Source organism: Ochotona princeps, chromosome 17 (genome assembly GCF_030435755.1).
Source record: "Ochotona princeps isolate mOchPri1 chromosome 17, mOchPri1.hap1, whole genome shotgun sequence".
In the NCBI taxonomy this organism is placed as follows: Eukaryota; Metazoa; Chordata; class Mammalia; order Lagomorpha; family Ochotonidae; genus Ochotona; species Ochotona princeps.
Genome location: NC_080848.1, coordinates 39,426,057 through 39,439,896, shown reverse-complemented (window position 1 = coordinate 39,439,896; position 13,840 = coordinate 39,426,057). Strand labels below are relative to the sequence as shown.

Sequence of the window (13,840 nt, the reverse complement as noted above, 5' to 3'; positions counted from 1 at the left end):
TGCTGCTCGCCTATTCAAGAGTCACTACCTCACAACATCTCCTGGGGCCAGGAGCCTACAATGCCTCCCTATTACCTACAGTACCAGGAATGCAACTGAGTCACCTAGAAGGTTCATGAGAACACAGCTTCCAGGGCCCTGCCCCTGTGGTGTCTGGTCACTGAGCAGAGATATTCTAACAAGCTCCTAGGTAGCCACTCTTTGAGAATCACTGACCTATGGAATCATCGTATTTGATATAGGTGGTGGGTCACAGAGGTCATCTGCCAGCAGAGACGCCAGAGCACAGATGGGAAAGGTGGGGTGGCACCAATAGGATCGCTTGCAAACTAGGTGTGGGGCTGGCATTTGACACCATAGTTGATTCACTGGCTGAGATGCTCACATCTTGTATTGGAGTCCAAGGGTTCCAGCCTGGTTCAGCTCCTAACACTCCTGTTAGCACTCACCCTGGCTGGGCAGTCGGGTCTCTACCACCTACATGGGAGACCTGGACAAAGTTCCAGGCTCCTGGCTTCATTCCAGTTCAATTTGGGAAGCCAACCAGTGAATGGAAGACATCTCTTTCTTTCTCTCTCTCTCTCTCTCTCTCATAAATACAAATTAAAACATATAAATGAGGCAGTAGACTTAGATTTCAGTTTCTAAGACAGAACTTGGGATTGCAAATGACCACAGATTCCAGGCAAGCAGCATCAAAGAACAAGTAGCACAGGGATTAAGTCAGTAATTTAAAAATTCTCACAGGGCCCAGCACGGTGATCTAGTGGCTAAAGTTCTCGCCTTGAACACTCCAGGATCCCATATGGGCACCACTTCTAATCCTACCAACCCCACTTCCCATCCAGCTCCCTGCTTGTGGCCTGGAAAAGCAGTCAAGGATGGCCCAAAGCCTTGGGACCCTGCACCCGCGTGGGAGACCTGGAGGAAGTTTCTGGCTCCTGGCTTCAGGTCGGTGCAGCACCGGCCATTAAGGTCACATGTGGAGTGAATCATCAGATGGAAGATCTTCCTCTCTGTTTCTCCTCTCTGTATATCTGACTTTGCAATAAAAATCTTAAAAAAAAAAAAAAAAAAAAAAAAAAAAACACCTCACAAAGAGCAGCCCAGCACCAAATGGCTTCATAGTGAAATCCACCTAACACTTAAAGTGTTAGCACCAACCTCTTGAACTCTTCCAAAACAACGAAAGAGGAGGAAATACTTTCTACTGATTCTGTAAGGTCAACATTAACAAAGCCACACAAAGGAACCACAAGAAAACCACAGGCTAATATCCTTTAGAGATACAGAGGCAAAAAGTCTCAACAAGGGGCTGGAATGGTGGTGTAACAGGCTGATAATCTTCTACTTTTAGCGCCAGCATCCCATACAGACACCAATTCAAGTCCCACCTGTTCTACTTCCGATTCAGCTCCCTGCTTATGGTCTAGGAAGGCAACAGAGGGTGGCCCAAGATCTTGGGACCCTGTAACCATGTAAGAGACCTGGAGAAGCTCCTGGCTCCTGGCTTTGGACCAACTCAGCTCTGGCTATTATAGCCATTAGGGGAATGAACCAGTGGATGGAAGACCTCTCGTCTTCTTTCCTTCTCTCTCTCTATTAAGTCTGCTCTGCCTTTCCAAATGAAAATAAGCCTTTTTTTAAAAAATTCATCAACAAAACACCAGAAAACCAAATCCAACAGCATATTGATATTAGCCATGATCGAGTGGTATTTATCCCAGGAATGCAGGCCTGGTGTATTGTGAGAAAATCAAGGGATGGGGGATGGGGAATGCATGGTCAACTCAACCAACTCAGAAGTACTTGATAAAATCTAGTCTCCTTTCAAGAAGAAAAGTTAGCAGATTGGCAATAAAAGGGAACTTCCCTCAGTTATTATCTGCCTAACGGCAATATCTGCAAACCCACAGCAAACATCCTACTTAGTGGTGAACAACAGAAAGCTTTTTCCCTAAGATTAGGAACAAGATAAGGATGCTCTACTTCCCCACTACTATTGAGTTGAAAGTGCTGGTCAGAGCAAAGCAATGAGAGAGACCTGCAATGAAAGGAAAAAGTACGATTCTGTATTCAGGTAACGTGAGTCTGGATTGGAACACTCAAAGAATTAAAAAAAAAATACTAGAGCACATAAAAGGGGTCAGAAGAACTGCATTGAGCAAGTCAACAGTGTCTCCACACCTCAGCAAAGAACAATCAGAAAAGTAAAACAAGAAAGCAATTCCACTGGCAGGAGCAGCAAAAAGAATAACATACCATTCACTGAAAGGTACAAACGTTGTTCAAAGAAATGAGATAAATGGAATGACATCCCATGTTCATGGACTGGAAGACTTAGTGCTTTGAAGATGGCAGAGTGATCTAGAGATCTTTTTTTTTTTTTTAATTTTTTTAAATAATTTTTTTTTTAAGTCAGATATACAGAGAGGAGAAACAGAGAGGAAGATCTTCCAATTCACTCCACATGTGACAGCAATGGCTGGTGCTGTGCCGATCCAAAGCCAGGAGCCAAGAACTTCCTCCAGGTCTCCCACGCGGGTGCAGGGTCCCAAGGCTTTGGGCCATCCTTGACTGCTTTTCCAGGCCACAAGCAGGGAGCTGGATGGGAAGTGGGGTTGGTAGGGTTAGAAGTGGTGCCCACATGGGATCCTGGAGTGTTCAAGGCGAGAACTTTAGCCACTAGGCCACCACATCAGGCCCTGATCTAGAGATTTATCACAGTCTTGTATCAGAACCCTAGCTGGCTTGTAGAAACTGAAAAGTTAATCCAAATTATCACATGTAAATTTAAGGAATGCAGAGTAGCCAAAACACTCTTGAAAAAGAACAAATTAAGAAGACTCAGACCTCCTAATTTAAAAACTTACTACAAAGCTACAGTGCTAAAAACAATGCGGGGATGGTGGAAATACAGACCTCTAACTGAAGCAAAAGAACTGACAGCCCAACACAAACCAACACCTCTGCAGCCAGCTATATTTTTTAAACCATTTTTATTTATTTGGAAGGCAAAATGACAGAGAGGAACAGAAAGAGAAAGAGGACTCGGCAGTGTGGCCTAGTGGCTAAGGTCCTCACCTTGATCCCATATGGCTGCTGGTTCTAATCCCGGCAGCTCCACTTCCTCTCTATCTCTCCTCCTCTCAGTATATCTGACTTTGTAATAAAAATAAAATAAATCTTTAAAAAAAAAAAAAGAGAAAGAGATCTTCCACCCACTGATTGATTCATTTTTAAAATGGCCTCAAAGCCAGGGCTATTCCAGTTTAAAGTTAGGAGCTTGGGGACCCAGCGTGGTGGCCTAGTGGCTAAAGTCCTCACCTGGAATGCACCAGGATCCCATATGGGCACTGGTTCTAAACCTGGCAGCTGCACTTCCCATCCAGCTCCCTGCTTGTGGCCTAGGAAAGCAGTAGAGGATGGCCCAAGGTCTTGGGGCCCTGCACCCGCGTGGGAGACCTGGAAGAAGCTCCTGGCTTCAGACTGGCTCAGCTCTGGCCGTTGCAGCCACTTGGGGAAGTAAATCATCGGACAGAAGATCTTCCTCTCTGTTTCTCCTCCTCTCTGTATATCTGACTTTGCAATAAAAATAACATAAATCTTTTTTTTAAAAAAATTAGGAGCTTGAAACTCCCTCTAGGTCTCCTAGATGGGTACCAAGTGTTCAAGCCATCATCTTACTACCTTCCTAGGTATGTCAACAGGAAGACTGACCAGAGTCTGAACAGCTGGGACTCAAACCAGCACTCGGACATGCATCACAGGTGGCAGTTAACCCTCTGGGCCCAACACCACCCTCCCAGGCCAATGGACTTTTGACATGGGTGCTAAGACCACTGCATAAGAAAGAACAGTCTCTTCAACAACCAGTGCTGGGAAAAACTGAATATCCACACATAAAAGAATAAAGTCAGTTGCTCTATGTTTTTTTTGATTGGTTGAGTAAATGCTGTATTGTTTTTGGTAGTAGCTGCACCATTTTGTATTCCCAAAAACAGTGCTACAAGATTCCAAACCGGCCACACTCTCCCAGAACCATCCCTCGAGTTTCTTAAGCTAAGCCAACCCAACAGATGTGGGTGATGATCTCCATCGCTGTTTTAATTTGCATTTCCCTGATGACGAACAGTGTCGTGCAGCTCTTCGTATAGCTGTTGGTCATTGTCTTCCTTGGAGAAAGGTCTGTTCGAGCCTGCAGCCTACTTTTAAATAAGGTTGCTAACTTTTTAAAAAAATGTATTTGAGACACAGAGACAGAGATCCCCCAACCACTGGTTCAATCCCCCAGCAGCCTGCAATGCCATGGCCAGGCTACAGTTGGAAACAGAAACCAAGTCTCCAATGTGGGAGGCAGGAACCCAATTCCTGGAGCCATCACCATTGCCTCCCAGCATCTACATGAGCAGGAAACTAGAGTCAGGAACTGAACCCAGTTACTCCCACATGGGACGCATCGGCCTCAACACCAGCTTCCAGGTTATTGGCTATTTTGCTATCGAGTTTCAGGAGCTCCTCACATTTCTTGGAGAAATCAACTCCTTACTTGATACACAGTTTGCAAATATTTTCTCCCATTTCATAGGGTATCCTTTAAGCCTGATGATTCTTATTTTTGCCAAACAGACGCCTAATGATTTCATGTCTGTAAGATATGTAGAAATACAGAAAACAGCAGCAGTTGCTAGGGGGAGGGACAGAAAAAGTAGGGTTTTTATGGGGATAACGAAAATATTTTGGAATTACAAAGGTAGCGATAGCACAACACTGTGAATGCATCAAATGCCATTGAACTGTTTACTTTTAGATGATGGATTTTATGTTATATAAATTTCACCTCAATTAAAAATAAGAAGAGTGTGGGGGTGAAACGATGGTGGATGCCCAGAAGGAGCCACCACCACTTATCTCTAAAGAAGCTGATGAGAGGAAGGAAGCACAGGCTCAACATTGTTGGAATTTCAAGATCAGTCAAAAAAGTCAAACGTTCATAGCTTGGTAATTAACTCTATTAAAAAAAGAAAAAACTCCACGAGGACTAAACACCATAAACCTATAACCCACCTCAGCCCACTAGACATGAATTCCATCCTCTGCTCTGGGGAATAGGAAGCCACTGAATGAGATCTCATCTCACTGAGATGAGATAAGCCAAGACGTTGGGGACCGCATGACGGGCCGGACACTGGACACTGAGGCTGGCACTTTGCAAATGCTACTCTGGCAAGGCAGGGGGAGAGGCTTGGGGATGAGAGTGCTCAAGCACTGTTTCCCAAAGGAAACGTAACAGAGACGGGACCAAGCTCAAGTGCAACTGCCAGAGTCTGCCAACACAGCAACATGCCACAGGCATTCCAAACAACTCAGTCATTCCTTCTGGGACAGGCGTTTGGAACAGCAAATGAAGACACCACTTGGGACACCCACATCCCACATCAGAATGCCTAAATTTGAGCCCTGGCTCGGCATTCGATTCCAGCTTCCTGCTAATGCACGTTCTCAGAGGCAGCGCATGACAGTTCAAGCACTTGAGTCCCTGTGAGAGACCTGGACCGAGTTCTTGGATCCCGGCTGTGACCTGGCCCAGCCCTAGCTCTTGTGGGGATTCGGGGGAGTGAGTTGGTGTATGAAAGACTTCCTTTCTTGCTCCCTCTCTCTCTCTCATAAACTAAATAGAAAACCTCCTTGACACAACTCATAGTGTCATCGTTGATGTCCCTGTCTCTCCCCCCCGACACGCAGTCCTCCTGTAAGTCTGCATCCAAATGGGACCCAGGTCTGACCACAAGCAACACCTCCATGCCATGTCCCTTCACCACCACTGAATCATGCAATGGCCTCCTTGCTGGGCTCCCTGCCTTCCCCATCCCCATCTTGGCCAGTTCCCCTTACAACAGTCATGGGTCCTCTGGAAAGGCACACCAGATGGCATCAGTGCCCCCCAGCTTCAAGCCCTCCAATTCCACCATCCACCTGCTGCTGAGGTCTGTGGAGGCCAGGTCACTTGTATTTGCTAACAAGGTCATGACCAACCATCCGCACACTTCCCACATCAGGTGGTGGCACAGCCGGAGACTGGGACACCCCTAAGCAAGCGTCCTGTCCCTCCCCCACACTCATACCCAGGCTGCTGCACTTAGTTCCCTTGAACAAAGAAAAGGAGTGACACCTCCAAAGAGGGGGTAAAAAGGCAACAGCCAGTCCCGACCAGTCCCGACCAGTCCCGACCAGTCCCGACCAGCAGCCAGCAGGTGTATTGAGGAGGAAGAGCTCAGCAGTTATGCTCCAAGCTGTGCCAGCCTAGGTCCACCAGCAGGGTCTTGGGATCTGACAGAGCTGAATAGGCACCCACCAAACCCTCCAGGGACAACCCAACGGGGCACATGGGACTCAACTCTCTCCCTTCCCACTCCAAGCCTCTCAGACCCCATACTCTGAGACTTCAGCCACAGCACAAAGGGGAGACAGAGAGAGGCTGAAGCCACCAGGCTGGCTGGACAGTGCCAGGTGTTCTGGCCAGGCCAGGGCCCCAGGCGAAGAGCCCCTCCTGTCCCCTGGCAGCTCCCACCTGCAGAGTGGCCTGCAACCCACTCCGGAGCTCCTGGGGCCCTGGCAGGTTAGAAGTCAGCCCCATGCCAGCAGCCCTCCCAGAAGCCTGGGCCCTGCCCCCTGCCCTCCCACATCCTCCTGCGCAGTCCCTTTGTGCCTTATTCCTATTCCTCCTTCCCAAGTGACAAGCGGCTCCCACACCCCCTGGTAGGCAAAGGGCCACTTGGGGCTCCCTGCCAGGTGACGGTAGGAAGGGCTCAGCCCCCAGCCCCTAGGGCAGCAGGGCCTAGATGAGCACCACTCCACTGCCCCAGGACACTCACCAGAAGGTTCTTCAAAAAATCCATCATGTTCCACGGGGCCCGTTCCCTGGGCACAGGGGCCCAGCCTGCCTGAGCCTTGCTGTTGTTGCGGCGGCAGCTGCCACCACAATTGCTGACGTAGGACAACTTCCTTAAGATCAAACAAGGAACTGCAGGTCTTGGGTGTCCGCCCGGAGCTGTTACTCCACACTGGCTGGCCCTGACCTTCAACCCCGCCTCTGCTGGGACAGTTCTTCTGGGGAGTCCAGAGCTGGTGGAGCCGCCATACACTGAAGGGTAAGGAGATCCCTCTGAGGGGAGAGGTATCATACCCACATCTCACAAGAGGAGACTCTCCTTCCCACTCCTGGTTTCAAGGGGGCTCCCAGCACAGCCAGCGACAGCAACGGGATTCCTGCACTGTGGAACTCAAGACTGGCCCTCTTGGTTGGGGCCTCCATGTTTCCATTGTGAAATGGGAAGCCCTATGTGCAAGGAAGATAAGAATGAAGTGAAAGGAAGATCCGAGGTCTTGTATCTCTCCAGGCATCCCTTAGGACCCTCCTCCCCCAGATTCAAAAATCTCGGCAGGCCAGGCATTGCAAGGGGGGTTAGGTATTTGGCACAGAAGTTAAGATGCAACCTGGAGTATCTACACCCCATATCAAAGCACCCAGGTTCTAGTCCCAACTCTCCCCAATCCCAGCTACGAGCCAACGAGGATCACCGGAGACAGCAGGTGAGAGGGCAAGGGCCTGGACCCCTGCCAACTACGTGCAAGATCTGGCTCCCAGCTTTGGCCTGGCCCAGTTGTGGCTGTCAATAGGCCTCTGAGGAGTGAACAGTGAAAGGAGCGCTGCCCCCACCCCCAACTCCTGTCACTCGGCCTTCTAAATATCTTAATCATATTAAAACATCCATTGCATACATTATCCTAGGTTTTATTTTTTTTATGTGATAAAAAGAAAAAAGACAGCAGTCATCACGCCTTATGGCTACCCACTGCCTCACCACGAAGAAACCATAAAACAAAGCGACCAGTTGGGGCGACTCCAGCTACAGCTACAGCTCCAAGGAGGGGCGCCCAAGCACTGTGCTGTGGGCAGGGAGGCACAAGCCTAGAGCTCAGCCCAGAGCTCCCCTGGGCCTCACAGCCCTTTCCTGAGACTTACAAATCTGCCACACCCTCAGTCCCAGTTCAGATTTAGAAAGAAGGGAATTCACTTTCTCAGCTTGAAAGGAAAAGAATGGATTTTTTTAAAAAAGATTTTTTTTGAAAGGCATGTTTTTACAGAAAAGAAAATAGACACACAGAAAGAGGTCATCTACTTGTTGCTTCACTCCCCAAATGGCTGCAACTACTAGAGTTGAGCTCATCCAAAGCTGGGAGCCAGGAGCCTCTTCCCAGTCTCCCACGTGGGTGCAGGGTCCCAAGGACTTGGGCCGTCCTCTGCTCCTTTCCCAGGCCACAAGCAGAGATCTGGATAAAAAGTGGAGCCTACATGGGATGCCAACACTTGCAAGCAGAGGATTAGCCTGATGCACCACCATGCCAGCCCCAAGGAACAAATGTTTTAAATCCCTCAAAAAAGCAGTGTGGCATGGCCTGTTAACACAGTCTTGGACCCAACAGGCAGAAGGCAAGTTTCTACCCTATGGTCTCCGCTGCTGACCAGATATGTGGCTTTCCTATCTGAAAAACGGTCACAGTGACCCACTTGGCAAGGTGGATACAGTAACAGATGCAGCATGTATACCTGCCCCATGCAAGGGCAGACAGGAAACAGCCCCTGGGAATGCAACCAACAGGGTCACCCATCTTTCTCCCTAACTCTACCCCCACTCATCACGACCAGGCTCCAAACACAGAGCGAAGAACAACCAGCCCAAGGAGCCAAGCTTATCTCTGCTCCCCCAACTCCTGCTCATCACAGACAAAGCCCACCTCCTCCCTCCAGCCCAGCCTTCGCTTCCTCCAGCTCCAGAGCTGCCATCAACATCCCAGGAAATGTCATCCCAGGGGCTCCAGGGTAGGGGTGGAACATGGCTCCTTGGGGGCCTGGCAGAGAAGGCCTTGGCTCAGGTCCATCTCTGGGGGTTTACAATGACACTGGCCAGCACAGGGCTTGGGAAGGAGAGGGAGGAGGCTGGCATGTGGACAGGGATCCTGTTCACCCTCCCTGGAGAAGGGGACCAAGGAGGGAAGCTCCTGCATCCTCAGTGCCCTCCCTGTGCTCACCCACACCTGCTACTGACTCTGAAGCAGGGAAGCATCAGTCGGAGCCCCACCCTGCTGAGAACACATCGCTGCAGCCCTGGCTCTGGGGGCAGGTCAGGGTTGGGGCTGAGAACACTAGCACGACGCCAACCACACACTGTGGGGATCACAAGCCTGTGGTCCAAGCCCTGACGCTGCACAGGAATGCAGTTGAGGCAGGAGGAAGAACAGAGATGAACATTCACTGATCTCTGGGCCCCAGGCCATTTGGGAAGGTGCCCAGGGAAGAGCCGCATCGGGCCCTCTCCTCCTGCCCACTCCACTGGATTAGGTTCAGTCCTACTTGTCTTTCTGCGACAGCTACAGCCCATGTGGGCACTGGCTCCAGTTCTGGCTGCTCTGCTTCCAATCCAGCCCCCTGCCCCTGCACCCACATGGGAGACCAGGAAGGAGCTTCACAGTCTGGCCCAGACCTGACTGTTCTATTTGGGGAGTGAACCAGCAGACAGAAACGCTCTCTCTCGCTCTCTGTTGCTCTCTCTCTCTCTCTCTCTCTCTCTCTCTCTCTCTCTCTCTCTCTCTCTCTCTTTCTGCCTTTCAAATAAAAGAGATAGGGAGGAGCAGGGAGGAGCCAGGTCCCAACACCCTCTCCAGTGCAGGGCTCCCCAAGGACTGGGGAAAGCAGTTACATTGCTATGAGGCAAAACCGGCCACTTCCAGCGCAAGTGGACAAAGTACAAGAGATGAAAGGCTGAGCGAGCCTGCCCTTGGCCAAATTAGCCTGCAGGTGTGCGTGTGAAACACCCGGAATGAAGCCAGGCCATGGGACCAGCAGGGTGACCTCCCCGGCCCGCGGCCCTCCATGAGTGCCACAGTCCAGGAAAAGGAGCCTTGGGCCAGAGTCAGGCAGACAGGTACCCGCTGTGCCACACAAAGCTTCACCGTACACACCTGTAGAACGGAAGTCGCACTTCCCACCCCCTGCCTGGGTGCTTCCGAAATGGGATGGCAAACACAGAAGCCCCTTGCACACAGCGGCAGCAGCTGATCTGCACCTGTCCACTCAGGATGGGCAGTGGGCTCTCAGTGCACCTGCCTGGCCTGGACTGAGTGAGCACCTGACATGGTTCCCTGCTATCACTGTGACCACCTATAGGATGGGCTCTGTTGGGATGTCCACTTTGCAGCTGATATAAGTCAAATCACAAGATCCCACCCCACAGCTAACAGGGCTGGATTGTGATCCTTACATCAGCACTGGGTTTAAGAAGAGTAGGAGGTGCTCAGGGCTCCAAGCCCACCCACCCTCCTCATCTACCATAGCAGAACCTCCATGGCTCTCAACTTGGTTCTGGCAGAAGTCAAATGGTTGGATGTTAATGGACAGGACAGCCTGATGGCGCTATAAACCATCAGTCTCTGGCAAGCAAAAGCCACGCCCCATGTGCACCCGATTTCAATCTAAACTGACATCTACTGTCAGGTGCTAACCGCCAGCAACCCCAAAACATGCCACCCTTCTGCTTGTGAGATACATCCTAGTTCCAGAGCAGTTGGTGTCCAAGAAGCGATGACATACAGTAGCAGTCTGTAATTATTTATACTCAATAATTATTTCTTGGGTTAGGGAAAGAACATTGACCTAGGAATCAAGAGATTCATGGTTGTGTCTTTCCAGCTGGCTAAGGAGACGACTTCATTCATCTAAGCTCCACTTTCCTCATATGTAAAGTGGGAAGATAAATTTACTTTTCGCTAAATGGCTATGAGAACCAGAAGAAGTTCAAGAAAGTATTTGATTAGGGCTAGCATTGTGGTGTAGCAGTTTAAGCTACTACCGCCTACAACACCAGCATCCCATCTGAGCACTGGTTTGAGTCCTGGCTGCTTCACTTCTGATCCAGCTCCCTTTTGATGCACCTGGGAAAGCAGTAAAAGATGGCCCAAGTGCTCAGACCCCCGTCACTCAATGGGAGACCCAGATGGAATTCTGGGCTCCTGGCTTCAGCCTGGCCCAGCTCCAGCCATTGTGACCATTTGAAGAGTGAATCAGCAGATGGAAGATCTCTCTCTTTGTCTGTCCCTCTCTGTAATTCTACCTTTCAAATAAATCTTGGGAAAAAAAATAAGATGTTTGTAAGTTGTAAAGCAGCGATCTATAGTGTAAAGCAGATGGGGATGGCCGGCGGGTATCATCAGTTAGGAGCAAAGCTGGGTGACCCCGTGGGAGTCTGCCGGGGCACTAGAAGAGCAACAGCACCGTTTGCCAGGAAATACCAGCTCAGAGGCAGGATGTGTGCACCAGGCGGCGGTCAGAGCCAGGCTGGGTGCTGTCAGTGGCCAGGGCTCCTGGTGCTGGTCCAGTCTGAAGCCAGAAACTGCCTGTCTTCCCCAATGAGCGGAGCTCAGCTTCAGGTCTCCACTTCCCAGGGCAGGAAATGGAAAAACAGCCCTGGAACTCTCATCAGGCTCCTTGCTACCATCCCAGCGAGGCCTACCAGGGGTGGGCAGGAATGTCAACCGTTCCCAGAGCCGCACAGCCCAGGTAAAGACATAGAGGCAGAAATGAGCAGGGGCCAGGCTGGGCTTTAGTCAGAGGTCCCAGCCCCCCATAGGAGGGCAGGAGCCAGGTGGGTTCTCACAAAGTCCCCATGAGGTTCCCCAGCACTGGGAAAAGAGAAGGGCTGCTGGGCCCAGTGCTGGCGGCAGGAGGCCTTTGCCACTCCACAGTCTCTGCCCTCTACCCCAGGCAAGGTCCCTAAAGAAACCGGGGCACCTTCCAACACACCCAACACACTTCGGGCCCTCCCTCCTGCCCACTTTCCTGATGGCTCTGAGAATGGAAAGTGCAGCCACCCGTCCCTGTACGCTCACACTTGCCCTGCCCAAGGCTCATGCTTCCAACAGGCCTGAGAGACGTCACCCGAGACATCGCCACTCAGACCCCCACTCTTCTCCTCCACCAGAGGGAGGGGGAGCAGCAGGCCAAGGGACTTCAGCCTCCCTGCATGTGGATGGTTCACTTCATCACACCCATCAGGGGTCCCTCCCCATCACTGTCCCATTATGCAGCAGCCCATTATGCATGTACAGCCACGCACTCTCCTCTCCATAAACCTCTCCTACCCCTTCTGCCAGCTGCGGCCCATGATTGGGTGCCGTGGCAATGGAGATCCATCCAGGTCCAGCTGTCATGGCTGGGGATCAGGTGCATCCATAGCAAAGGCAGAGGCCCATGAGACTCACCCCAAATGCATGGATGCTACACAGAGTCACAACCTTCACATTCCTCACCACTCCCCCACCCCCACCCCACAACACACACACACACACACACACCATTAAACATTGCAGAGACACACCCGGTCCCAGCCAGGTCTGGGGCCCCAAAGGCAAGGCCCATTAAGCAGCTGCCCATGGCCTGCTGCTGCTACTCACAGCCAGCATTATGGCTATTTCTCATTCACCTCCCCAGCCACCCCTTCTCAAAGCACACATGGCAACCGAGGCAGCGCCCAAGGCAGGGTGAGGTGAGCGAGCTCAGCTCCTCTCCCTACGATGCGAAGCACCTTGCCAACCTGGAGCTGTAGCTGCAGGCTGGACAGGACTGGCACAGCATTGGAGCCTGCAAGGTAGGAACAGTGGGTCCCACAGCAGGAACTTCTAGGTGAGGAAGCTACCAGGACTCTGTTGAGGCCCAGTGGAAGAAGGTCCCCAGGGCCAGTGAATGCATGGTTGGTGTTACACACAGTGACAGAGCCCCAGTGCCTGGCAACCTGACCACCAGGTCTCCCAGCCCTGCCCAGGCACTACCTGGCATTGGTGATAGTGGCCACAAGGGGGCCTAGTGAGACAGAAGAAGGCCCAGTCCAAGCTGGGATACCTGTCAGCTGCAGTGACCGAGGCAGTGATGATGGATCGCCAGGCGACGGTTTCCTTATTGTTTCAGACACACATCCCGCGTCCTTTCAGTCTGTGAGGCTCCATCTTGTTCTCCCTAACTTGGAATGTTCTTTTCCCTCCTGATCGTCCAGAGGGGAGGCTGAACTGGAGGCCTGGGAGTGACCAATCAGAATGGACCACTGGAACTAAGGAATCAGGATCCTGTTGGTCCACGTCTGAAGGACAGACAGTGTGTGCTCAAGGCAGTGGCCTTGAACCTCCAAGGACTGAACCTCCAAGGCTCAGCTGGGCATTCACCCGCCACAGGGCCCCTCTCCTAGCATTGACTGGGTCTACCTGCTCTGGGGACCCCTTTCGGAGGCAGGGGGCAGGCTGGTCCCAAAGGATTGGCTTTGGCCCTGACCATTGGGCTATGCCCCTTCCAGCTACAGCAGACAAAGCCTCCATCTTGCGACGGTTGGGCCACCCTGCTCAGCTCATCCTAAGAGGCAAGTTCTTCCCACCTCCTTCAGCTGTTCAGTTTGAAACTGCTCTGGTCCAGGTCACCAATGCCCCCCACAGCCCCCTAGGCTGCCCAACCCATAAAGAGCTTCTGCCCTTATCCCAGCAGCCTTGTTGAGTGTTCACAGCCCCCTGCTCTCCCTGCCGGAGCCTCCTCCTATCTGTAACCCTCCTCTCCCCTGCTTCCCCCATGGCTCACCACCGTGCTGCCCTCCGGAGCTGACACGGTCCCTGCACTGACTCCCCCACATGCTCTCTCTAACCTTGACCTCTCCCTGGAGCTCCACATTAACATCTACAAATGCAAGTTTGATTGTTCCACCAAGTTTGATTGTCTCCGGAGCTCCTGGGCACCTTCTTTTCA

General features: G+C 51.4%; 1 protein-coding gene across 7 annotated transcripts in view; it reads right to left on the bottom strand.

Moving 5' to 3' along the window:
• RAP1GAP2 (RAP1 GTPase activating protein 2) overlaps nucleotides 1-13,840 on the bottom strand; it is a 171,573-nt gene that overhangs the window by 55,755 nt on the left and 101,978 nt on the right. For 2 of the 7 annotated variants that reach the window (XM_058676123.1, XM_058676124.1), the window contains exon 1: nucleotides 6,876-7,095. The exons of the other annotated variants lie outside the window; for them this stretch is intronic. In XM_058676123.1, the coding sequence (XP_058532106.1) occupies nucleotides 6,876-6,902 (27 nt within the window). In that variant the 5' untranslated portion in view covers nucleotides 6,903-7,095. Of the gene's footprint in view, nucleotides 1-6,875; nucleotides 7,096-13,840 lie in introns of those variants that run through there. 7 annotated transcript variants of the gene reach the window in all.